Genomic DNA, 25,401 nt, shown 5'->3' with positions numbered 1-25,401 from the left:
CTCTTTCCACACCCTCTTCTACATTCCTGCATCTTTCCTTCCAAAGCTTCCACTGTTCTTCTATCCTGAGCAGTCCTCAGTCCTACACTGTTCAGCAGCACAAACGCCAAAACTGCCTGTACCCCAGTGCTGCTCCTGCCCCAGTGGTGCCTGCCCAGCTCAGTGACCCCTGTTCCCACCAGCAACTCTGCCCCAGGGTCTGCATTGTTCTTCCCAAGCTCTGTGATTTTCAGCTACCTCATGTGTTTCCTTTTCCAAAATGACTCCTGTTCATTCTCCCTTTTGGCAGTGGTGCATCCATGGCAGCTCTGGGGTCCAGGCCTGCCTACAGCTGTGCAGGCTCAGAGCTCCTGGCAGAGCTGCTCTGGGTTTCACTAAACCAGAGCTTTGCTTTTATTGTGCATTAAGTCTGTGGCTGCTCCAGGCACCCCTCTGATTTCTCCAACCTTCTTTCCCCTTCTTTTTTACTGCAGAGGACCTTATTTCTTTAGAGGGGGAAGGACAAAATACGGTGTCAGCATTCCCTCCTGCCTCTCTGCATTCCTCCTGGCACTCTGCTCTTTTCCCTGCACCAGGCACAAGTTCTCCTCTGATTTGTCCTCTGATCTCTGCCCTTGTGCTGTCTGTTCCTCCCTGTTGCACTATTCTTCTTGCCCCCTTGCTCAGTTTCTCAGCTGCCTCTGAATCCTTCTCCATGCTGTGTAGCTTCTCCCCTGTTAAAAGCAAAGCTCACCTTTGCTCCTGCTCACCTCCTATGCCTATTTTTTTTTCCCACTTCTATGATAAGTCTCTTGGACAACAGCCCAGTCAAAGTGAAGTCCCTCATCTCCTCAGTTGGAACTGCTGCTGCAGAACCCTGAGCTTGGCTAAATCTCCATGTTATTCTCCCCACCTTCACCATTTGGGAGATTTGACTCCATGGCAGTTGTGCTCCTGAAATCCTGAACTCGCTCTGCCCGTTCTCTCCTTTGCTCTGCTGCTCTTCCTTGGGGATTTGCTGTCCCAGCAGGGCTCTGGTTTCTGTCCTGTTGCCCTGTGTAACCTTATCCTCACACATCTCCTGCCCTGCTTTGCAGCTGGCACAGGCATATTCTGTCCCTCTGTGCCTGGCTGTCAGCTACAGGCCTGGATAATCTGTCCCTGTGTTCCCTGTGTCCCTCTGTGGCTGAGCCCAGCCTCCAGCATCCTCCCTGTGCTTGCCCTGGGCATGGGCATGAGGAGCAGCCCAGCACTGGCCACATGTGGGTGTTTTTGAGGGCTTTTCTCCTGCAGGATGGTGCTGTGCAGTCAGGAGCATTCCTGGCTATGGCACCTTTCCCTGAACCCTGCAGTCCTGCAGAGAGCTGATTTATGTGTCCTGGCCTGACCTCTTGGGAACAATTCCATGTTTGAAACCTGGATGTTCCCCCTTGGAATGCAACTGAAGCCTCAGTAGCCTTCAGGAAGTCATGATTACTTTGAAATATGAAGAAAAATGCTTTCAGGGTGTTTTAATCATGACCTGACTCCTGGCTTGGACGACCAGGAAGAGTTTGCAAGTTGTGACCTTGTCCTGGTGGCTGTGGGTGAGGTGGGTGGGATGTGGTCGTGTGCCATGGGCTGAGTGAGGCAGTGGCCTTGCCTTGCTCTGTGTTGGCCTGAGGCCATGCCCTGGAGCTCAGCATGGGCCGTGCAGGGTAATGGCAGGTGGCCTTGTCCCCTGGGGTGATTCCTCTTGTCCTCCCCACATCTCCCAGGTGGGATAACTTTGAACATGAGAGTCAGTCTGTGAGCCCAAGTCACTGATCCTGGGAACAGGGGGGTGCTTGGGGTGTGCCACCATGGGCAGCTCTGCTTACCCAGAGCCTGGGGAGATTCATGTATCCAGACCTGGATTAAACCAGCTATTTCATGGAGTTTTAAACACTCCAAGCAATAAAAAGGACAACTTTTCCCATAAGCTTGATGGAATTGATTCCATTCTGAAACTTCATCTACCAGCAATTGGATTGAGATCTGTCCTTGTCAGCAGGACCAATACTTAGCATAAACACTGCAGTATATTGAAGAATTCTTTTATTTTATTATCATTGGGTTTTTAAGCTGCATAGGTGAGCTGGTTTTGCTTTGGATCAGTATATGGCATTGTTCTTCATGCTCCAGGTGTGCTGACTGAGCTCTGGCAGTTGTAGCCATGGTCCCAGCAGTGCTGGGGACAGAAGTGCCACCCATCAGTCCCCTCTCTCATCACTGCTATTATATATTTTTGCAGTGGGCTTTTTGCCAGTTCCTGCTGAGCAGCTCATGTGGGGATGCTTGTGAGATCCTCTGATCTGGACTTCCAGCAGCCCTTCATCCATGGGTAATTCTTCATCCTGGAATTCAGCCCTTCCCCCTGGTTAGACCATATATTATAATCCCTCCATGCTGCAGAGCAATCTGAATACTTTGGCAACTTGTCACCATCATCTGGTAGTGCTGTGACATTCGGGGGCTCTGGTAGCCTGATCTTTTCTTTTTAATAGTTGTTCAGCAGTAAGAGTTTTGTTGTTGAAGAGCAGCTGGTCATGGCCATCATTAGAAACAACCCTCTTAGCTGTGATTTTGTTTAAAATAACAAAGACCACCCCATAAGATCTGCTTTGCGTGTAACTGTGGGGTCTGACAATTACATTTTTAGCCTCTAATTAGTGGGAGGCTTGAGATGGCTGTTTCTGTTTCACTTGGGATCACAATAAGGCTAATAGGTTTCCTGGTTTTTCCCTTCTAACGTCCCCTGTTTAATATTGGACTTGTTCTTCCCCTTTAAGTGTACCAGGACCAACTCTACCATTTTAGCTGAAATTAAAGCAAAAATCTCTGCCTGGGGCAGATGCTGAGTGCACAGAGCTCTGCTCCAACTGCAAACAATGGCTGGAGTTTTATGAGCAATTAAAATTGAGTCTCCTAGCAGGGAGTGAGGAGCTGCCAGGGGCCACCCAGCTCGCCTGGGGCACCCATGGCACTCCTGCAACCAGGAAGCCTTAGCCAGCTCTTGCTCCCTTTCCCAGCTTCCCGCAGCTCCATGTGTGTGTGTGGGCACCCTCCCTCCTCCCCACAGGACCCTCTTGGTGCTGTGCTGGCAGTGATGGCAGGGAGCTGTTCCTCAATATTCTGTGTTCCCCACACTTGTTCATCCCACTGTGCTAGAGGCAGGACTTTCAGCTTTTTCCAGAGGTTCCTATAAATTCTCAGCACTGTGCTTTCGTTGCAGCTCCGTGAGACCTGAGGGATAGGAAGTGATTCTCCTGGGTTTTGACAGCCCAGTTGTTTGTGGGAATTGCTGCAATTCCCAGTTCCTGTCACATCCTGGCTTGGACTGCAGCTGAGAGGGGGCCTGGGTGCTGCAGGCCAGAGCTGCAGTTTGGAAAGGAGCAGTCCTTTCCTGGTGTGTGTGTGACAGTCTGGCCTGGGATGAGGGCTGAGCATCCTGGAGGATGCAGGCAGAGCTTGGTGGTCCTGGCCAGGTTCTTCCAGCAGCATCTTCCACCTGCAGGGAGCGGGGCCAGAGGTTTGCACACTGCTCCAGTCCCTCCCTCTCTGTTTCTCACCAGGAGGGCCGAAGGTCCCTGGGGGCAGCAGAGTGGTTGCATAAGGAAGTGTGGTGTGAGTCACGCGAGCAGCAGAGCAAATGAAGAGTTTACGAGTGTTCTCAACTCTGACACAGCTTTGTTATCTGAGGGTTTGTCTCCCAGACTGAGAGTTCCAGAGAAGGTTACAAGCTATAAAAATGCTCAAGAGAAATTAATTATTTTCTTTACTTCCCGCAGCCCAGCTGTGTCAGGTGGCATCACCTTACCAGCCCCACCAGCAGCACCAGTGCCTCCCTCCGGTGAGCTGTGGGGAGGGCAGGCAGCTGCTGGCCCCATGTTCTCCTGTGACTGCACAGCAGCAGAAAAGCCTGAGCCTCTGGGCTTTGGGGTGACTCAACATGAAAAAACTCGACATGACCTATTGGTGTGCCAGTGACAGGACAAGGAGGAATGGGTTCAAACTGAAAGAGGAAATTTAAGTTCGATGTATTGGGAAGGAATTGTTCCCTGTGAGTGTGGGCAGGCCTGGCACAGGGTGCCCAGAGAGGCTGTGGCTGCCCCTGGATCCCTGGAAGTGTCCAAGGCCAGGCAGGATGGGGCTTAGAGCAGCCTGGTCTTGCCCATGGCAGGAGCTGGAACAAGATGACCTTTAAGGTCCCTTTTAACCAAAAGCATTTTGTGATTAAGTGATTCCATCTGTGTGTGAAAGGTCATTGTTCTCTTTTATCTTCTTTTTAGTGCCATCCTTTTTGTCTTGGCTTTCTCTGTCCCTGGTCCCTTCTTCATTTAATTCTGTAGCATCAGCCTCCACCTTGGCATAGCAGGTGGCCATCCCCAGCCCATCCCATCACCAGGATTTTAAGGAGAGCTTCTATCCTGGATTTTAGGGTAATCCAGCCTCTCACATGGGAGGCAGCTCCTTGAGCAGGTGCCAAACCTGACTTCCACAGGAGAGGTTGGTGAGTGCAGCCCAGAGAGGTGTTGGACACCATTGCTGGGTGCAGAGCTAGCACCTCTCTCCCAAGGGCTGGAGACCCTGGCTAGAGGCCACAGGGGCAGAGCCAGCAGCCAGTGGGACACAGCAGCCTGTGAAAGGAAGATGGCCATGGCCAGCCCTGAAACAGAGGGATGCCTTTGAGATCCAGCACAGGAGCACCTGGAACTGCACAAGTGCTGGAGCAAGACTGCCTGGTGGCCTGGGCTGGGTGTCATTCGGGTTGGAGGCTGGAGGCTCCCCAGAGGTTCCAGCAGCACTTGGATTTTTGTGCTATCTCCTGGCTTTTTCTCACCCCATTAATTCTCAGGAGCCCCTTCAGCTCTGCCCCTGCTCCCAAGGAGGAGGAAGGCCCTGGGGACACAGGAGCAGCAGCATTCCAGCAGGCTGAGCTCATGGGGCCAGGAGTCCTGCTGCCGTGGATTGCCTTCCTCTTGGGCAGCTGGCTGTCCAGAGAGCTGGGGGATGGCAGTGAGGAGGAGCCTCCTCAGTCGTGACCAGCCTCAGTTTCAGTTTCTGGTCATTACTCACTTGTACGAGGAAGGAGCTGAGAAACTGCCCTGGCCATTAGCAATGATTGCATGCATTGGTCCAAAGCACACTGCAAGAACAGTACTCCTGTTGTTCAGTGTTGGCAATAATTCAAGTATCTTCAGATGTAGTGAAAAAAAAGCATATTTAACATTTTTCTTCCCTTTCTTACCTACAAACTGATTGTGCTTCTCACTTCACTTGCAAGTCACTGGCTGGCAGTGACTCTCCTGGTAGCTCCTGCTGGAGGCTCTTTCCTCTGTCAAGTCTGATATGTGAGATTATTTGCTAAGTAGTGGGAAAAAAGCCTTTATAGTTCTAAAGAGCCAGACTGATCTGGGTTTGAAGGGTGATAGTGCACTGCTTGGTTTTTTCTGTTTTCATAGGAAATTTGATTCCCAATGTGTGGGAATCACAGTTTCATTGTTTCCTGGAACTTGGTGATCTGCTTTTAAATGTAAGGTAATGTGACAGAATGGTTTGGGTTGGAAGAGACCTTGCTTACCATCTTGTTCTCCCCCCTGCAATGGCAGGGACACCTCCCACTGTCCCAGGCTGCTCCCAATGTCCAGCCTGGCCTTGGGCACTGCCAGGGATCCAGGGGCAGCCCCAGCTGCTCTGGGCACCCTGTGCCAGGGCCTGCCCACCCTCACAGGGAACAATTCCTAAATCCCAACATCCCATCCTGGCAGTGGGAAACCATTCCCTGTGTCCTGTCCCTCCATGCCTTGTTCAGCTCTCCTGGAGCCTCCTCAGGCTCTGCAAGGGGCTCTGAGCTCTCCCTGCCTGGCTCCAGCCCTGGAGCAGCTCCATGGCCCCAGAAATACAAGAATCAAATGCAGAGATCTATTGCACAAGACTGGAGTCCCTTCTGACCTGCCATGCCTTTCTGCTGTCCTTTCCTGTCAAGCGCATGGTGGGATGTGAGAGATGATCTGAAAGGCCAAGGATAACAATTCCAGCCTGGCACTGCAGGGTGGGAGCAGCTGCCTCACTGTGGGAATCACATCTCAGCAATGACTCCTCCATGCTGGCATTCAGCTTGGCCTTCTGATGTGTGTTTGACACCCGTCAAACCTGACTGAATTATGGGCTGGGAAGGAAATCCCTGAGCAAAGGAAAGCCTTGGGCAGGTATTCAGGGCTCTTCTGTAGCCAACACAATTCCTGAGTGGTGGAAGGAGGGGGATTCCCAGCTGGGATGTGTTGTGTGAGATGTTTAGATAATCTCCAATTGCACATTTGTTGGCATTTGTATTTCACCTGAGGAGGAGAAAGGTTAAAATTAATGGTGGCAAAATTTATGGAAGACTTTGAGCATTCCAGGAGTTCTGATGTGCTACAGGGGACTGGCAGAAGTCAGGTTGGGTTGGTGAGCTCTGAGCCATCCTTAACCCACACTGAAATACTGAGGATCCTGTTTAAAATGTTGTATTTAAAAACATTGGGACACACACATGCAGATTTCTGTGCTGTTTCACAGAATCCCAGAATGGTTTGGGTGGGAAGGGGCCTAAAGCCCATCCCACCCCCTGCCATGGGCAGGGACACCTTCCACTATGCCAGGTTGCTCCAAGCCCCATCCAGCCTGGCCTTGGGCACTGCCAGGGATGGGGGCAGTGGGAGGCTGCTCAGGCACAGGAGTGCCCAGGGCTCAGCCCATCCCTGGTCCCAGCGTTTTATTGGAGATAATTCCATCCCCTCTGGGGGGCTGAAGAGCAAAACAGAGGCAAAATGTGGGCATATGAGAGAGATGTTGGATCAGTCTCCAACTGATCTTGGAGACACCTGAAAGCTTTGAGGAAGGGTCTCTTCCTCCATGGAGTTCCCAGGATCACTTGTGGGAGCATCTGGTCCTGTTGGAAAAGATCTTGGAGCAGGACCTTGTTCAAGTCTTGCTGCTTGGCTTTCCTCTTCCTACAGATGGCCCCCTGTGACCTCCCTCAAGCAGGGCAAAGCTGGCAGAAGGACTTGCTGGTTTCTCCTGGTACTTGGGGTGCTTGCATCCTGCCCCACCTCCCAGGCAGGACCCAATGGGTTTTAGAGGTGTTTTCCTCCCAGGAGCACAGTGATCTTCTGCAAACACTCAAGGTCCCTGTGAAGGATCTTCCCCAGGTCCTTGAACCACAATGACCAAGCCTGTCTTCCTTCAGCTCCCTCCTGTGTTCCCCCAAAGTGGGGGCTTTGTGCTTGGGGGGCACAGGCTCTTGTAGCCTTATGTGACAAGTCCTGGGTGCTGTGTGAGTGAGTGACCAAAAGGATTTGGTGGCTCCCCCTGATGCTGAATCTGGTTTCCAGCAGCTCCTGGAAAGGGCACAAAGCAGAGGTTGGCAGGGATAGGGAGAGACTGGGCACTGGCCTCGGGGGGCTTGATTTTTTTTCCCCTCTGTGTTCTCACTGAAGTACCATTCCTGTAAATTAAATTTCTTAACTAAATTCGTGTAAGCTAAACTCCTGCTCTGGGTTGTCTCCTCTTTGGTGCAGGTGAGGCTGTTGCTGTGGAAGAACAAGAAGAGACTGAGCTGTGATTGAACCAGGAGGGTTTGGACGGTGTCTGAGGATGGTGAGTCCATGTCCTATTTCACCTCTACAGGATGGACATTGAGGAGTGGGAAGGGCCTGGAGCCCCAGGAGCAGCTGAGGGAGCTGGGCAGGGGCTCAGCCTGGAGCAGAGGAGGCTCAGGGGGCCCTTGTGGCTCTGCACAGCTCCTGACAGGAGGGCACAGCCGGGGGGTCGGGCTGTGCTCCAGGGAACAGGGACAGGAGCAGAGGGAACGGCCTCAGGCTGGGCCAGGGCAGCTCAGGGGGGAATTTGGGGGAAATTTCTCACTGGAAGGGTTGCCCAGCCCTGGCACAGCTGCCCAGGGCAGTGTCAGTGTCTCTGACTGGAGGGGTTTAACAGCCCTGTGCATGTGGCACTTGAGGACATGGGGCACTGGTGGCCTTGGCAGTGCTTTGGGGATGGTTGGACTCACTGATCTTAGAGAGCTTTTCCAGCCCTAATGATTTCATGGATCTGGTCTGCTTCTGTCCTCTCTGGGTGGCCTTGTTCTTTGTGTGTCCAAATCTTGTACTGCTGCTAAATGTAGGAGAAGAAATACAAGAATGGGCAAGATGAGTGCAACAGTATTGTGTATTATATACAATAATATAATAGAGGGGATTTATCACTGTCATCAAGATGCTGTTAACAGGAAAAATTTATTCCTAAATCTCTTATTGGAATATATTGGGGAAAAAAAAAAAGTAAGACTGAAACCCCCTTCTGTCTCCCTGTACTACTGACATAGTCATCCAGTTTTTGTGGCTTACTGATTTATTTTTCCTTTAAAACTTACTGCTGGGGTTTCTCATTGTGTTCCTCTGTTGCCTCTCAGTGAAGGATTTCACACCATGTTAATAACAGCTCTGCTGCCCCCAAAGAAGCAGAAATTTCACAAGAATTAGTCACAGAAAAATGTGGTAGCAAAGAATCTGAACCGCAGCCAAAGCAGCCAGATTGCTGATAAACTTGGATAAAGGGCCTCTAATACCACCAGCAAGAAATAACCCAAAATACAAGGGATCTGCTGGGAGGAAAAAGCTGGAGACTGGGAATGCTGAAAGATGTGCTGGGAGTGTCCTGAGGAGGGTGGTTTGAAGAGGGGTGATCTGCATGTGGGCTGTGGGTGGGCAGAGCCTGAACTTGCTGCAATGACACAGACAGCACCAGCTTCGTGTTGATATGGGGTGCTGAGGAGAACTGCAGAGACAGACAAAGGGCTGGAAATTCACACTGAGGACAGGAAAATTTAGGTTAAACACATTAGAAAAAAAAAATAGATAAAAATCTGACAGAGTGCTTGAGGAAATGGTGACGTGTCCTGAGGGATTGTCCTCGATGTATTTTGTTAACAACTGGAATAGGAAAGGAAACGTGCTCTCTGCCTGAGTTAAGCTCTCAGCTCTAGTAGCTACACACTCAGCATTTTTGCTGCAGCCCCTGTGCTCGTGCTCCCTGGTGCTGCCTCAAGATCTCCTGTGCTTCTGCTGGGAGAGCTGATCCCCACACTGCACGGTGAGGAACTTAGTCTGGGCTGGGGAGGTGAAAGTCCTCATCTGTCAGAACCTGAGAAAGGCCTCACACTTCAGCTTGGAGCTGCCCTGGTGTCACCTTGGAGACCTGAAACCCAATGTGAGGTGAGAGGGATGCAGGTGTAACCAGATATGAATGAAAAAAGGGGAATAAACACATGGAAAATGCATCAGAAATCTCCCCAGGAAACGCGGAGAGGCCAGGCCGAGTGCCCTGAGGGCAAGGCTGGTCAGACACCTGAGTGACCGGGCCCAGTGAATGCTGCAGGGGTTTGTGACTCAGCTGTGTGCCCTCACCTGGCAGGACCTGCAGCTCAGGGACTTGGTAATGCAGAAACTATTTATTGATGTTTTATGAGCCCTTGGTAGGTTTTCCTCCCATGAAATCACCAGGCTTTTAAAAACCAGGTGAATATTTTCAGCTGTGTCAGAGTTGTGCTGCCGAGCACCTCTTGCTTTGTTTTGGAACCAGCCCCGTGTTGTTTTGGCTGGTTTTGTATTGGGAATAACAGTAAAGTGTGGTGCTGCCTGTGAGCATCTCCTCCCCTTTTGCAGATCTCCACACATTCCCCATAGACATCTGAAGAGCCTTTTAAATTCATTGTAGCCAAGCCATCTTTAGTTCTCATCACCCCTCCCTTGACCTGTGGTTTTTTGGGGTTTTTTGGGGGTTTGGAGTTTTTTGGGGACAGGGGTTGGGTTTGGTTTGCTCGATTGGATTTTTGTTGTTTTTCTTGCTGGTTTTTTGTTGGGGTTTTTTGAGTGCAGAGACTGGAATTTTGGATTTACTAAAACATTCAAGCTTTGCTTTTCCCTGAACTCCTTTCTTGTGTCTGGACACACCTTACCCTGACCTGGCCCTGCCCACCCTTAGGTGTAATCATTGTTTGATTTCTTCTGCATGAGAGGGTTTCCTTATGTCATGGTTTGTGTCATGGTTTGCCAGTGCCCCCATGAGAATACCTTCTCCCCGGTGTCTGCTGTGAGATGTGACCAGGAATAAGTAAAGCAGGCTCCTACTTAGAAATAAAGAAAACTTTATTAACTAAACTACAAGAAAAGAAAAAAAAAAAACCACAAGGAAAATGAGAACCTTATTAAAATCTGAACACCTGTTGGTGGCCACAGCATATCCAAAAACAAAACCTACTTCCCGTCAATGTCTCAAACCATGACACCTTATCAATACCCTGAGATAACTTTACAGTTTCAAAGGATCTTCTGAGAAGGTTGGTTTTGTTTTTTTTAAATATTTTATTAAAATGCCCCTGTGACTTTTTGAAAATTATTTTTTCATTTTGGAACAAATAAACCAACCACCAAAAGCCCCTCCCATTTCACCCACTGTTTTGGGAAGAGACCATGGGCTTTTTGTCTCCCATGGCAAGGGAGAGAAAGCGACTTGTAATTGCAAGCTGTAGAAATAAGCACTTACCTTCAGCCCCTACCTGAGCTTCTGCCAGCAGCTGAAGGCAGAGAGCTGATGGAAACTCCTGAGAGCCTCCTTGGAGTCCCTCTGTGACCTCTCCAGGGGCTGTGGCTCCTCAGTTAGTCCACACTGAGTGCTGCCTTAATTCCCTGTGCTCAGGGCAGGCTCAGGCCACAGCACCAGGGTCCTGTGGTTAGCAAGGGCAGGCCCAGAAGCTTTGCCCTTACTCAGCAGCACCCCAGATGTGCCTCACCACCTGTTCTTCCCTTTCTGCTGCTCCACATTCATGGTCTAGTGTTAACAGCTTGGATTGCATAACTCTTCCCACTTTTCCCCAAAACCAGCTGCTGATGGGGATGACCTTGAAGACAGAGATCAGGTTTAATCCTGATCTCTGGCTAATGGAGCCCCAACAAGCACTTAGTACCTTAATCCATTACTGAAAAGGAATCTGGCAGGTGGGTTGGTGCAGGTGCTGTGCTGGCACTCAGTGCCCAGCTCCCAGAGCAGCATTCCCTCTCCTGGCTGCTGGGATGCTCCCAGAGCAGCATTCCCTCTCCTGCTGCTGGGATGCTCCCAGAGCAGCATTCCCTCTCCTGGCTGCTGGGGCACTGGCACTGTGTGTGTCTGGTTCTTACCCTGTGGAGGGCCCATGGCTCACCCGAGGGGGGCGTTGACAGCCCATGGCTTGTGCCCTTTTGTCCCTCTCCTCAAAGGTTTCTTGCTGCATATTAAATTCCATGCTCACCTCTGGGCACCTTTCTGAATGCCAAATGCAGTATTACAGGTCTATAAATTATTCTATCATCCTATCCAGATTAAAAGATGACACCCACCATCCTAGTCCTGATTTATGGGGTATAAAACAGTAACTTCTCTTTGCACAGGTTTAAGGGTTTGTTTATACCTCAGGCTCAGCAGCCTTTCAGTTCACCCACAAACCTCCCTAGCCTTTGAGGAAATTAACTATTTATGTAAGGGGACCTGAAACAAAGATGCCCTTTGTGCGACAGAAGCAGGGGAGGCAGAACAAGAAGTGCCTTTGGCCACAGCTCATCAGTCTCAGCATCAGCTTATGGAGAGAGAGAAATACGTGTCTGAGGGCAGCTCATCTCACCCAATGTAGGCATCTGCCAGGCAGAAAGAGAATAAATTTTAACTTTTAGAATAAGATAAATGATGCAAGTCTCTCCAGTCCCCATCTTGTCTGGAAAAACAGAACTAGATAACCAGTTCCTAGTTTGATCTTCACTGAAAATAAATATTCAGACCTGGAAGGATCTAAAGTAGAGTATCCTGATGGCCCCTGTGCTGCTGGTGCCCCTGGCTGTCAGACAGAGCTTCCCTGGCTCCCGCTGACTTCTCATGTCCTGGAATTCCCTTTCCAGGGCAGTCTCCTCCTGCTGCCAATTTTTCTGTCGGTTTTCTCCAGCTGGAGGCAGATCAGGGCAGTCTGTGCAGTGGATGTGCTACCAGGGACAGGGCTGTGCATGCACATTCCTGCCAGCCCTTGCCTTCCCTCCCCTCCATCTGCAGGATGATGGCCTGTGCTGGGGTGAGAAGAGCCCACCCTTAATCTATAGAAGTGGTGGGTGTGGTGCCTTCTAAGGAGAGAGCAATTTTATTTGTGGTGCCAAAAAGAGGATAAAGCTACGCCAGGGCTGGGAAGGGTGTACATGTCTGTGGAAGGCTGAGTCAGGTGTGCTGGCAGCTCCCTGCAGTGAATGGGACCAGTTTTTCTCTTAAAATCATGGAATGGTTTGGGTTAGAAGGGACCTGGCCCGGTGGGAATTAGCTGCTCCCTGGCCCCCACTTTCTTGCAGAAAGCTGGAGCAGCCACTGGCAAAATGATTCATTTCAGGATGCTGACTGGCTCCAGACCACAAGAGAGATTTCAGCATCCTGATGCCTATCCCATGCTCCAGTGCAGATTCCTTGGGCAAGTGGGAACAGATGTTCCCTGTGAACCCTGTGCATGTAGGTGTGTCTCCATGAGGAATATCCTCTCCTTTGGAGGCTGCAGGATGGCCCCTTCAGTGCCAGTCCTATCTTTGCCAAGCACTGTATCATCTCCAAGCCTCTGAATCCCTTTTGGGACCTTCAGGAGAAGGCTGCAAGCTGTTTACCTGCAGCGTGGACCCAGGGATGTCTGGAGGGGTGGGAGGAGCAGCACAGGAACAGTGGGCATTGCTATGGGAGAGAAAAGGGGCAAATCACTTCCAGCTGACCTTAAGAACATGCTGCCCACATAATATTCAGCTCCTCTTCCTCAGAACTGAGAAACACTTGTAAGGGTGGTTGGGAGATGATGAAGGAGATTTCTCTCTCTGCCTACATGAACACACACACACTGAGAACACTCAGAGGACCCCAGTTCTGTGAAATAACCTTCTCTTCCTCTGTGGCAGTGGAGAAGAGAGCCCAGCTGGGGTGGCATTTAGGAATTCCCTCTGGCTAAGCCAGCTAAGGAGTCTGGAGCACTGTGCAGTCCTGTGCTGGGCTGCCCAGCACCACTCCTGCCTTTGCCTGGGTCACTGGAGGGAAAGGAGGGCAGGTATTTTGGGAACTCTTGAAGGAAGTGAAAGCAGAGTCTGAATCAAGTTCCTCTTGAAAGTCTGTGAAGCCACTGAACTTCAGAACAAAGTTTCTGCTCTGCAGCAGGCTCAGTGCTTGGGCAGAAGTTTCTAAGTCGTGTGTGAGTCTTTTTCTGATACTAAAAGTGCAGAAATATTTCAGTGAAAGCAGAAGTTCTATTTGTGGACGTTCAGGTCAGCTTTGGTTGGAAATTCAGAGTACTGATCTGACGAGCAGCCCTTTAACTCTGCACAGCTGCAGCTTAGGGAGGTTACAATGCAAACAATTCCTGTGCCAGGCCCTGAACTGAGCCTTACCCCTAAAAATCTTACTGTTGGTTGGAGCAAACCTCTTACCTACCTTGTCAGTGATTTTGTGTGTTACAGACTGGTCTTGTGCTGTGTGTGCTCACACTCTGCCCAAGAGACTCCCGGACTTCAGCTGTTCCCCAAATGTGCTGCGTTGCTTTTCCCCTGATATATGTCAAAACCCCAATAAATATTGGCTTTACAGTGTTTCTAGCCACACTTTCTCTCTAGTATAAATGGTTCCTTCAGCTTTAGCTGCTCTGTCTTCTCTCAGCATTCCCTCCAGTGACCAGGCAAAGGTCACCTGCAGGGAGCAGGGCACCTCGCCTGCCACTCACTTTTGGCCAAGACAAATCTGTAACCTCATCCATAACCTTCTGTCCTTATGTGTAATCCTCTGTTTGTGTCCATAACCCTCTGTTCTTGTGTTCTGGTTTGTGAGTGCTGGCTGGTTCAGGTGCCCTGAGGATGAGCAATGCCTACCACCCACCCTCTGTGCTCTGTGTAAATGGTGGAGTGGGGCAACACAAGGGTGAGATGGGATTTCATGGCTTATCTGCGGCTGTGGCTGTGTGTTCCTCTAAGTCTTTAATCCTAAGTAGTGAAACTAGTGTAACCATGTGAGTCTGTGGGATTGTTTTGTCAGCAAGGGAGCTCATGGAACTGAATTTTGCTCTGCAAGGGACAGTGGGCAGCACGTCTGGGTGTCACAAAGCTGTCCCTTTAGCCAAGGCAGCTCTGAGTAATCTAATCTTGAACAATTTTGCAGAGAAATGCTGAAGTCTTTTATCGGAGTTGTGAAAAGGTCTCTGAGATCCCATTGGTATTGCTGGGGAGAGCTGTCTGTGGTGTCTGTGGGGCAAACACATCTAAGAGGAGCTCAGTGGCTACAGGCTGTGCTCTGTTTGGATTTGTGTTTTGGGAGCAAAAAGTTTTGATGTGATTTGAGCCAGATAGTGGGGCCTTTGAGGACTGATGAAGGATCAGGTTTTAATTTTGCGTTTTAACAGAGATTCTCCCTCTGGCTCAGTGGTGGGGGCAGAGCAGCAGCTGATGGTAGAAATGAATATGGGTTTGCCCAAGAAGCTGCTTCTGTGGTTCCTGAGATGGACTGGGACCTGGGAGCTGTTTACTCCTGGGCTTGATGAACAGCAGGTAGTGAAAGTGAGCTCGTAGGGAGGGGGCTGGTGTGGGGAGGTGGGTGCTCAACCACAGTATTTCCTATGCCCGTGGCCTTACCCTGTGTCTGTGAGCATTTCTGACAGGAGCTGGGGAAACTTCACATGGGAGCTAAGTGTCCAAGTGGTCAGCAAGAGGAGCCTTGTCCACTCCAGAGCACAGGCTCCAGCACACAGGTGCTGGTGGGAGCCAGGCACATCTGACTAGTCTCTCTGCACATGAAGCTCCAGGAACAGAGGAATTACAGTCTTGGGAGCGTTGAGTGGTGAGATGCAGCAGGCAGCCCCTTTATCCTCATCTCCCGCTTCAGGCACGGAGTGCTGCTGGAGGAGAGCAGGCTCAGGGGTGCAGGGGCACATCCTGGCTGAGCTGGGAGCAGGGCCGGGGCTGAGGGCTTGGCATTGGAGTGCAGGGCTGCGGGCAGAGGGGTCAGTGCTGGTGCCGAGGCCTTGGGGCCAAGGGCTTGATGCTGGGATGGAGGGGTCGGCGCAGGGCTGAAGGGCTCAGGGCAGAGGGCTTGATGCCAGAGTAGAGGGCTCGGAGCAGAGGGCACAGGGCTGGGGCAGAGGGCTCGGAGCAGAGGGCACAGGGCTGGAGCAGAGGGCATGGGGCTGGAGCAGAGGGCATGGGGCTGGGGCAGAGGGCTCGGAGCAGAGGCCTCAGTGCTGCTGTGGAGGCGTTGGTGTGGGGTCAGCGGGCTCGGGGCAGAAGGCTCCGTGCCGGGATGCCAGGGTGGAGGGCTTGGGGCAGAGGGCGCGGTGCCGGGGCACGAAGCAGCCCTCCCGCTATTGTTCCCGGCCCTCCCGGTGCCGCCATCCGTGCGGCACGAGGCAGGCGCCGGCGGGAGCAGCGCCATGGGCCGGGAATTCCCGCCGTGGAACGGGCAGCGCCCGCGATCCCGCCGCCCGCTCCATTTTCTGTCTCGCCCGTCACGGAGACGCTCAGATGGCAGAGCCGCGCTCGGCGGCCCTGGGAGGGAGGTGGAGTCTGCCCGTCCTCCGCCCGCCCTCCCTCCATTGTCGGCGGCGGCACCGGCACCTGCTCGGGCTGCCGGCGGCCGGGATGCTCCTGCCCTTCCCGGCGGAGCGGGGACGCTGCCGCAGTGCCGGGGCCGCAGCTCGCAGCCGGAGGGAGGAGATGCTGCTTGTGCTTGCCTGGCCCTGCTGCCGTCTCGGAAAATGAACATGAGTCTGCCAGGCCGCGTCTCCTGCTCCATGCTCAACTGCTTTGTAAGTGCTGCTTTTTATTCCCCTTCTCTCCTCCATGGAAGCGGGGCCATAAGCCAGCTGCGCTCTCCAGCTCATGCCGGTGGAGGCATCCTCTGCATCTGCCCGGGGGCAAGGGGGATCCCCTTCCCCTGCTCCCACATGCCGCCGGAGGACACCGTGGGCCGTCCCCGCTGCCCTGGCCGGGCCCAAGGGCACAGCCGTGCCCGGCGCCGCGGGCTGAGCCCCGGCAGGCCCTGGCCGCTCTGCTGGGCCCCGCAGGCTCCGCGCCCTGCCTGGAGCTGGGGAATTACCGTGCGAGAGCGGCCGAGCCCCGGGAGCCCCGCGCCGCCTCCCTGGCCGCGGCTGTGCAGGACCCCTCCGGTGCGGTGCTGAGCTGAGCTGAGGGCTCCTGCACTCGGTGCGGTGCTGAGCTGAGGGGTCCTGCACTCGGCACCTTTAATACCTTCAGCGAGGGGGGGTTCCCTGCTCTGACCCTTCCTGCAGACCCACCCTCCACCCCTCAGGGCACTCCTGGCCAGATGGGCTCCGAGGGCTTGTGAAGAGCGCAGGGCGCTGCCCCCCGCCCTGCCGGTGCCGGGGATGGGGCTGTGGCGGGAGGGGGTTCTCGGCCTCCGCCTGCCCTGTGCTGCAGGCGAGGAGGGACTCAAGGACACCCAGGCGGGGGGAGAGCTCGGGCCGCCCTGTTCCAGTTCCTGCTGCTCCCTGGGATTTCTCTGCGAACTGCAAAGTGAGGATGCGAGAGGATCTCTGCTTCCCGGCTGCTGCACCGGCACACGGGCATACACCTTCCCTTTGTGCTCCCCTGAGCTGGTGCCTCAGCCTTGGAGGGAGCCACTGGCAGGAGGGCCCCGGGCCCCCCGTGGTCTCCAGTGAGCATTGGCTGCTGCTGGAGCTGGTGCTGTGCCCTGTGTTCCTCAGAGCGCAGTGACAGGACCAGTGCCTTTCCCTCATGCTGAGTTTTGTGAAGGCTCTAACAGCATGTTACATGTGTGCAGGTTCCTTGGATGTGAGGTGGGAGGGGTCTGGCTGCCCCTGTCTGAGGTCCAGGGAGCGCCTCAGGCAGGCTCTTCCTGCAGGCACTGAGGTTTCAGGCCCTGTCAGAAACACAAGAGAATTCAGCATAATTTGAAATATTCCTGAGCCAGAAGGATTGGGATCTCCTTTTTTCAGGTTGAAATTGGGATTCTGGCTTGGGTGACATACCCAGAAAGATTTTTTATTATTCATTTTAAAATATTACTCAGTGCTTACAGAACACAGTGTTTCCTGGTAAATGGTAGAGCCTAGAGCTAGAGAGCAAGCAGCCTTCTGAAGAAAACCTTCCCACACCAAATACATGTGGAATTAGCAGCATCCTGGACTCCCAGCAATGAGCATCTGCAGCTGAATGTCTGGGTGCCACTCCTTTGGCAGCAGTTCATTGATGTGACAGGGCCTGGGTGAGGGCTGGTGAAAATTGTTACCAATAGTTCACACCAGAGCTCAAGGAGCATTGGGACAATGCTCTGAGACACGTGGTGGGATTTGGGGTGTCCTGTGCAGGGCCAGGAGTGGGAATTGATGATCCTTATTCTTTCCAGCTCAATATACTCTGATTGTATCAGTGCATGGAGATTCTCGTATTCCAAACTGAGACATACTCTCCACTTGTCAAGGATGGGATGTGCAGGTTCTGTGTGACCATCCTGAAGCCTCTGTGGGTTTTTTTGGGTGTCCATCCGAACAGGCTGGACATATCCACCTGCCCTGGCCTTGATGCTGGCACCAATCAGTAGTGCCTGTAGTGAATTATGTGTACTGGGGTGCAGCTGTTATAGGATTTTAGGTTGTTCACAGTTGTATCTTCTCCTGCAGAAGATTCAGGCTCTTCCCAGACTTCTTTGGTGTGAGAGTGAAAAGAAAACTCCTAAAGCAAAGCAGTCCTTAAGAGGAGGAAGAGTAGGCTGACACTGGCCTGTGGATGGACACCCTCTGTGTCATGGTGTGTCTGCTCTGGTGCCACGTAACGGGAACAGCTGATGTGACAAGTTACTGTCACATCAGTCCCCCGTGGCCAAGGTGTGTCTGCTTGGCTTTCCAAACACCACTCAGCTGGAAGAGGTGGCACTTGGAGGCTTCAGCGTTTCACTGTGCTGTGGGCACTCTGAACTGCTGGGGCCTGGAGGAAGAACAGGCATTCCCATGCACAGGTACCCCTAAGCTCCTGGGCTGCCAAGAGTATCCAGCAGCTTCAATTTTTGGCTTTCACAGCGTGTTCTGGCCAAGGCTGGCTCACTGTGTGCTCTGTTTGCAATGCAGGGTGAGGAAGGCCCTCCCAGTTTGGAGTACATCCAGGCCAAGGACTTGTTCCCCCCGAAGGAGCTCATAAAGGAGGAGGAGTCACTGCAGGTAAGGAAGTAAAAACACCCAAACAGCTCTGGGATGTGGCAGGCTGGGCCCTGCAGAGCAGCTCTGCAGCCCAGCACGTCCTGGAGGCCCCGGGCTGGGGGCACACTCGGGGCAGCAGCTCCCTGTGCGTGAGGGCCAGGCCGGCTGTTCCCTGGCCCTGGCCCTGGCTGCCCTGCCCTGGCAGGATGCAGCTGGAGCTACTGCAGTGCACAGCCAGCCCTGGCATTCCCTGGGGGAGGTGCTGCTGCCTGCCCTTGCCCTGCAGCGTGCATCCAGGGAGATTCTGGAACAGGGAGCCGTGCTCTGTGCAGCTGCACTGCCTGCTCTCCCCTCGAGCACCTTGCCCCTGGCGTTTTCCTGCTGCATGGTGGCTGGAAGAAGGAACCTCCATATGGTGCCAGCCTCCTGCTGCAGAGAGCCCTGGGAAGAGCCCTGGGTGCTGTTGCTGCTGTGCAGCAAGGGCAGCATTCCCTCCTGGGAATTGGTGCTTCCTTTAACATCCTCTGGTGCTCACCGTCCTGGGGCTGGAGCCAGGCTCACCTTGTTCTTGCTGCTGCAGTGCTTTGAGTTTGTTCTGAGACTGTCGCTGCCTTGGCAAACAATGCTGGGGAAAAGGACTGAGAGCTGTTGGCTTGAAGGAACAGCTGCAGGCTGGGGGGTTGTGCAGGGTCAGGCCTGCAGGGCTTTGGGGGTGAAGCTGCTGAGGCGACTCTGAGCTGAGACTTCTGGAGAAGAGCACACTCTGCCTTAGTTTGCTGTTTGGAGAAGTGAAGTTCTACCCTCCCAAGAGTAATTTGCCTTCAGTAAATTGTTAATTTATTGTAAAGCAGAGTGTTCTAGACCAGCTTGGATGGGACTTGGCACCTGGCCCAGTGGAAGGTGTCCCTGCCCATGGCAGGACGTGGAACTGGATGAGCTTGGGTTGGGATGTCACTCCCAGCCCAAACCATTCCAGGATCCTGTGGCTCTAGAGGGATGCCATCAGTTGATAACAAGCTGTATTGGGGCACCTTCTGGTTTATTCCAGGATTTCCCTCCCTTACCAGCCCCTTCCTGTTCTGTCTCCTTCTGTTGCTGTGTGAAAGAGCCACGTTAGCAGGAGAGACACATGCCAGATAAAAACAGCTCTGGCAAGCCTGCAGAAATCAACTGCAGAAATAAAAAGAGGATATTCTCTTAGGCAAATAATTAATATTTTTCAAGAGTGTTCGGACAGATGCCAGGCTAGGGTGGTTATTTTTGTACAAAGAAAGGAGAAGTTGTTAGTACGCTTGTCACTTGAAGTTTGAAATTCAGGTTTCTATACCCAAGCCATAGAAACAACTTCAAAATAAAGAGAAGGTGGTCTGGCTTGTACTGGTTACAGTGTGATGGATTGTGTCATCAGCTGCCCTGTCTGGCAGGTTTCAGCTCTGGCTGAAATGATAAATTGTCGTGACATTTTGTGCATAATTGGGTACCAACATCACCTGGTGTAGGTGGCATTCAGGGAGCAGGAGGAACCTGATTAGCTAAGGACAAAGAGGCCTGGTGAGTTTTAGGCTGTTCTGCCTTCTTTTTTTTTTAATATAAAAAAAGTCAAACTTGACTGTCTGCCAGGATCCCGTGTTTTAAAAACAACTATGACGTGTCCAGACTGATGGGGAAAAACAGATACTTGATTATGGAGGTAACTTTAATGAAGCTTTATTGCAGTTTAATCAGGACAAGCTTCCTCAGTCATATAAATAACTATACACAGAATCCCTGAGAGCCTTGTTAGCAGAAACTGGGTACAGCTTTGGTTCATTTGTTTACCTGGATGGTACTACTGAGTCTCACAGGGCATCTGAGGGCACCCCATGTTTAAATGGCACAGCAGGATCACATAAGTGACACTGCCCTGGGACAGAATCCCAGAATCACTGAGGCTGGGAAAGACCCCCAAGACCATCATGTCCAACCTGTGGCTGATCCCCACATTGTCACCCCGCCCAGAGCACTGAGTGCCACATCCAGTTGTTCCTTGGACACCTCCAGGGATGGTGACACCACCACCTCCCTGGGCAGCCCCTTGCAGTGCTTCCCCATGCAGCTGGCCTCTTTCAGGAGCTGTGCACAGCACTGCCCTCTTCTCTCTGAGCTGTCCTGCCGTCATGTCCCTCTCCACGCCTCTTGTGCCAGGGCTGGTTTCCCCTCTCTGAAGAGCAGTTGTCCCTCTGTGCCCCGGCCCCCCTCGCTGCCAGGTGTGCCTGGCACACAGGTGATCCTTCAGGAGCTGCTGCTGGCTCCGTGTGCGGGGCTGGGCAGCGGTGCCCGTGCTGTCTGTCCTGCTCTCAGGGCATGGGGGGCACTTGGGAGATGGACTGTGGAGGCAGGGGGAAGAGTGGCTCTGGGAATCCAGTGCACAAGGTGCCTGTGTGACCTGACTGGTGCTGTCTCCCTTGCAGGTGCCGTTCACTGTGTTGCAGGGTGAAGGGGTGGAGTACCTGGGCCATGCCAACGACGCTGTGATCGCCATCTCCAACTACCGCCTGCATATCAAATTCAAGGACTCTGTGATCAATGTGAGTCTGGCTTTGCCTGCACCATCACCTCTCCCAGGGTTTCAGAGCAGGGAGGGGTGGGAATACCCCGTTCCTGGGGGCTGTGGCACAGGAAGGTGCCTCTTGGAGGATGCCAGGCCTGGCTGTGCTGTTGCTGTTTGGTTACTGTATTTAAGTGTGAGGATGGGGTTTTCCTTTGGATAGTAATTAGGTCTTTCCTTTGGTGTTTTCTTTAAATTCAAGCAATGACTTTGGTGGTTTTAGGGCTGTTGAGGTCTCTTGCAGGCGGATTTTAATGAGACATCTCACCAATGCAGAGTCAGACAGTGGGAGCTTGAGGCTTTCTCTTACTGCTTTGATTTGCTATCCCTTACTGCAGCTGTTATTTGGCTCAGTTACCTGTGCTTGACTGGATGTGGTTGAGTCAGGAACTGGCCCCAAGTGGGAGATCACCAAGGGAGAGAACAGAAATCAGAATAATAATCATGGAAGAGCTCTGTGCTGACTCATGGAGCTCCATAACCCTGGGAGTGGGATTGTAGTTCACAGAAGCAGCTCGTGACTGGTGGAACTGTCTGCAGCGTGAGGAGCCTGCAGGCACGGCTGCTGGGGCTGCTCTGGCCTGTGGTGTCATGCCCTACATCTGTCCCTCCCTTGCAGGTGCCTTTGAGGATGATGGAAAGTGTGGAGTGTCGGGATATGTTCCAGCTTCACATCATCTGCAAAGACTCCAAAGTGATCAGGTATCTGGTTTATTGCTGTGGTGCAGCTGCTGGTGCTGCAGGCTGGGACCAGCTCTGGTGGCTCCCCCTGTGATGCCTTTGGAACCGAGCTGCCCTTGGTCAGGGTTCTAAGGCTTGGGGCTGTGTTCCTTTTCCTGTCTCAGTCCTGGCTGGGTAAATGTCCCCACTAAGGGTGATTTGCCTTTGGGTTTGCAGGTGCCATTTCTCCACCTTCAAGCAGTGCCAGGAGTGGCTGAAGAGGCTGACTCGAGCCATTGCCCGCCCTGCCAAGCCTGAGGACCTCTTTGCATTTGCCTACCACGCCTGGTGCTTGGGGGTGTGTGTGGATGAGGAGGATCAACATGCACATCTCTGCCGTCCTGGTGAGCTCCTGGCCTGGCCCTTCCTGCACTGCAGTTGAGCTCTTGTTCATAAACCCTGTCCAGTTTCAGATTTGCCTCCCTGGGTCATCCTGTGCCTGGCTAGAGATCCAGCTTGATGGCCATATCCTGCTGGATAAGAAGCATAGTTAAAGGAATTAGTAACAAACACAGCAAAAAACTTTCTGAACCAGCAACACAGAAGCAGCTTCTCCCTTTCTCCTTGAGAGAAAACATCCCATACTTAGGTTCTTTAATCACAGTGATAGAGACCTCAGGCAGTCTGTCCTGGAGTGGCAAACAGCATCGGTTTTGAGGCAGCCTAATTATTATGAGCCCATCTGCATCCCTTCACCTACAGCCAAAAATGCTGTGACATTGTCAGGATCAGGTCGGTGGAGAGCTCTGGCACCTCCTCACACAGGATGAGTCCATGAAGAGAAAATCAAAGCAAATCAAAGCTTTGAGTCCATTAAGAGAAAACCAGAGCAGTGCTGGTGCCCTCGTGTGGACTGGGAGTTTCCCTTCCCTGGAACACAAAGTTTGCTTGCAGTTGCTTTGTCTTATCGATGATGAGGGTGTTTAAAAACAGAATTAAAATGAGTGAGAAGCCTGGCTTTAGAGTGAAAAATGAGCTTATCCTAGAGGAGAGCAACAGTAGCCTGAATCAAATGTCCAGAGACAGGTGAGATGGAGGGGTGGGGTTCAGTAATACAGCTATTCCAAGAGAAGCTGATAGAGGAAAAGTAAGCTCTGTCTCCTTACCATACCCCAAACCCCAGCAGAGATATTTGCTGTGTTTCCTTTAGGGAAAGTGTTTAGTGTAAATAAACTCACCGATTCAAGTTGTTGCTGCAGGATATGGTTGAGGTAAAGAGCTTTGCAGTATTTATTTATTAACCAGATTTGACACTGGAGCAACAAAGACATCCAGAATTAGTGAGGCAAGGCTAAAACATGAGAGAGGAAACCTTGAGTCAGCGTCTGAGAGCAGTCTGGAGGAAGGAACTGCCTCAGGTGGGTGCTCAGTGCTCCTTGCCATAGGGTTCCTGACACCCACTTTGGAAGCTGTCTCTGCCAGATGGGCATAGGTAGGTTAAATTAACCCCCCATACACCCCCTTGACATGGAGAGGCTGTTTATGTGCCCTGAGATTAGACCTGTCTGACTTGACAAAACAAGCAGAACTTGACCCCGTGAGGGTCAAGTCTTCCTGGCTTCTGAAGCACAATTATTTCTGCCATACAGTTGCCCATGAGTTTCTCCTTGCCAAAAAGCTGCTCCCAAGGCTGGAGCTCCTGTGCTCTAGAGCCAGGCTGAGAGAGCTGGGGGTGTTCACCTGGAGAGGAGAAGGCTCCAGGAGAGCTCAGAGCCCCTGCCAGGGCCTAAAGGGGATTATAAAAAGAGGGAGAGATTTTCTGTAAGGGTGGGTAGTGACAGGACATGGGGGAACAGTGTTAAAGTGACAGAGGGCAAGGTTAGATGGGGTGTTAAAAGGAATTCTTGAATCAGGGAATGGAGAGGTCCTGGCACAGGGTGCCCAGAGCAGCTTTGGCCACCCCTGGATCCCTGGCAGTGCCCAAGGCCAGGCTGGACAGGGACAGTGGAAAGTGTCCCTGCCATGGCAGGGGGTGGAACAGGATAAGCTTCAGGTCCCTGCTGACCCAAACCTTTCTGTGGTTTTGTGCCTCTCTCCAGCCTGTGCCAGTTGCTGTGGAGTTCCACAAACAGATTCAGATTCCTGTGTGCTGTCAGTAACCTCCTGTGCTCTGTTCCCCAGGGGACCACGTGAGGTTCCGCTTTGAGATGGAGCTGGCGAGGATGGGCTTCGACCTGCAGAACGCCTGGCGTGTCTCTGACATCAACAACAACTACAAGTGAGTGTTTGTGTTTCATCACAGCCCCTCCCGCTCTCCTCTTGCCTTCCTTTTCCCTTGGTAATCCCCATGCGGAGCAGTGGGTGAGGCAAACTCCAGCTAATCCTCCTTCCTGGCCTTGACAGCCCCCAGGCTGATCACAGTATGAGCTGGATCCCTTTTCTTTCTGCCTTTCACATCCTAGAATTGGACAGGGGATACAGTCCAAACATCAGAGCTAGCAGGAACTGTAAATGCTGACTCAGGTAGTTTATCATGTGGTGGCTCTTCTTCCTCATGGAAAACATTTGGGAGTCTGCAGGTCCATCCATTGTGGGTTTGTCTTTCTGGTCAGTCCTCCTCTCTAAAATGCTCAGTTTGACATAAGAGCCACAGTTTTCATACACTCAGGCAGATGTTCAGCTCTGTGAGGAGCTGGGGTTAGCCAGTGGAGAGCTGTTGCAGGCTCAGGAGTCTGGGAATGAGTGAGGCTCGTTCAGTCAGAGCAGGAGAAGCTGAAGGGTGATCTGCTCCAGCTGCTGGCAAGGCATTCCCAAAGGGCATGGAGTAAAACTTCTGGCAGTGGCACATGGCAGAACAAGAGGTGGCAGTCCCAAAGTGCAGCTTGGGAGCATCACAATGTGGAAGGGCAAAGAGCATTCCCTGGGAACATGGTGGTGTGCTGGGCACGTCCCACAGGGGGTTCTCCATCACTGTATGTCACATTTTGGTTGAGCCAGTGTTGGAAGTGTTCCCTGTGGGCATTGGGGTGGAAATCTCTGCAAGGTTTTCCCACTCTCACAGTGGAAGAGACCTTTTGCCACTAATCAGTGTTTCCAGCCTGCCTTCTGTTCTGGCAGGAGCACAGGACTCTTGGAGAAGGGCAGCTGCACTGTTTGCAGCAGGTGGCATTAAGCCAATGGGATTTCAGACTTTGATGGACGTACTCATTTGTGCATTTCCTATAATCCTGTTCTTGAAACCACTGGTATCCCTGAGCCTTTCCTCTCTGTCCCAACCAGTCCAGACATCCCCATCACCTATGGACTGGACAGTTCTAGGTCACTGGTTTCCTGTGGAGACCATGAGAAATCTCAGACACACTGGACTGTGGAAATCCCAGTTTTGGAGCTTGCTGCCTCTTCTCTTTTCCTGAAGAATCCAGGCCACAAGCACTAAATTTGGGGGGTGATTTCCATTTTACCTCTGCCCTACTGACCACATCATTGCTTTGGGACTGTTCACATGACTTTGCTGGCATTTACAGTTTCTCCAAGGTTGTCAAATAAAAGTTGTTGTCCTGAACTCCTCTGTTTTGGAGTGCACAGCCTGTGGGTTCCTGCCCTAGACAGAGTCTCTGTGTGAAGGGTCTTCTTCCCTGCTGGGTCTTGGGGTGTGGTTCCTTCTGACTATTTCAGGAAGTTCAGCTTCCATTGACCATCTGTGCTTTGCTTCATGGCCAATAATCCACAGCCATTAACCACCTTCTCTGAAGACAGGTGTTTGATTTCCAACCAAACCAGGGAAGAAAGGACTTAAAACAAACCTCAACAAGCTGGGTGTGGGCCTGGCTTTGCTTCCCTCCACCTGCCAAGTTCCTCCCTGGAGATCCTTGCAGGTCCCAGCTTCCTGCAGACATCCCAGGATCTCAGGGGTGGTGCA

At 52.3% G+C, this 25,401-nt stretch overlaps 1 protein-coding gene across 4 annotated transcripts in view; it reads left to right on the top strand.

Annotated features, from left to right (window-relative positions):
• The window catches only part of MTMR4 (myotubularin related protein 4), a 56,836-nt gene that overhangs the window by 13,117 nt on the left and 18,318 nt on the right, over positions 1-25,401 (top strand). For 2 of the 4 annotated variants that reach the window (XM_058037633.1, XM_058037635.1), the window contains exons 2-7: positions 7,560-7,638; positions 18,167-18,256; positions 20,686-20,802; positions 21,442-21,524; positions 21,720-21,886; positions 23,664-23,760. In XM_058037633.1, coding sequence (XP_057893616.1) covers positions 7,636-7,638; positions 18,167-18,256; positions 20,686-20,802; positions 21,442-21,524; positions 21,720-21,886; positions 23,664-23,760 — 557 coding nt within the window. In that variant the 5' untranslated portion in view covers positions 7,560-7,635. Of the gene's footprint in view, positions 1-2,323; positions 2,342-7,559; positions 7,639-15,643; positions 15,869-18,166; positions 18,257-20,685; positions 20,803-21,441; positions 21,525-21,719; positions 21,887-23,663; positions 23,761-25,401 lie in introns of those variants that run through there. The other 2 variants (XM_058037636.1, XM_058037637.1) reach the window with 2 other exon arrangements.

The sequence above is a fragment of the Melospiza georgiana genome, chromosome 19 (genome assembly GCF_028018845.1).
Source record: "Melospiza georgiana isolate bMelGeo1 chromosome 19, bMelGeo1.pri, whole genome shotgun sequence".
NCBI lineage: Eukaryota > Metazoa > Chordata > Aves > Passeriformes > Passerellidae > Melospiza > Melospiza georgiana.
Note: the sequence above shows the minus strand (reverse complement) of the source record. Positions and strands in the feature narration are given on the sequence as shown.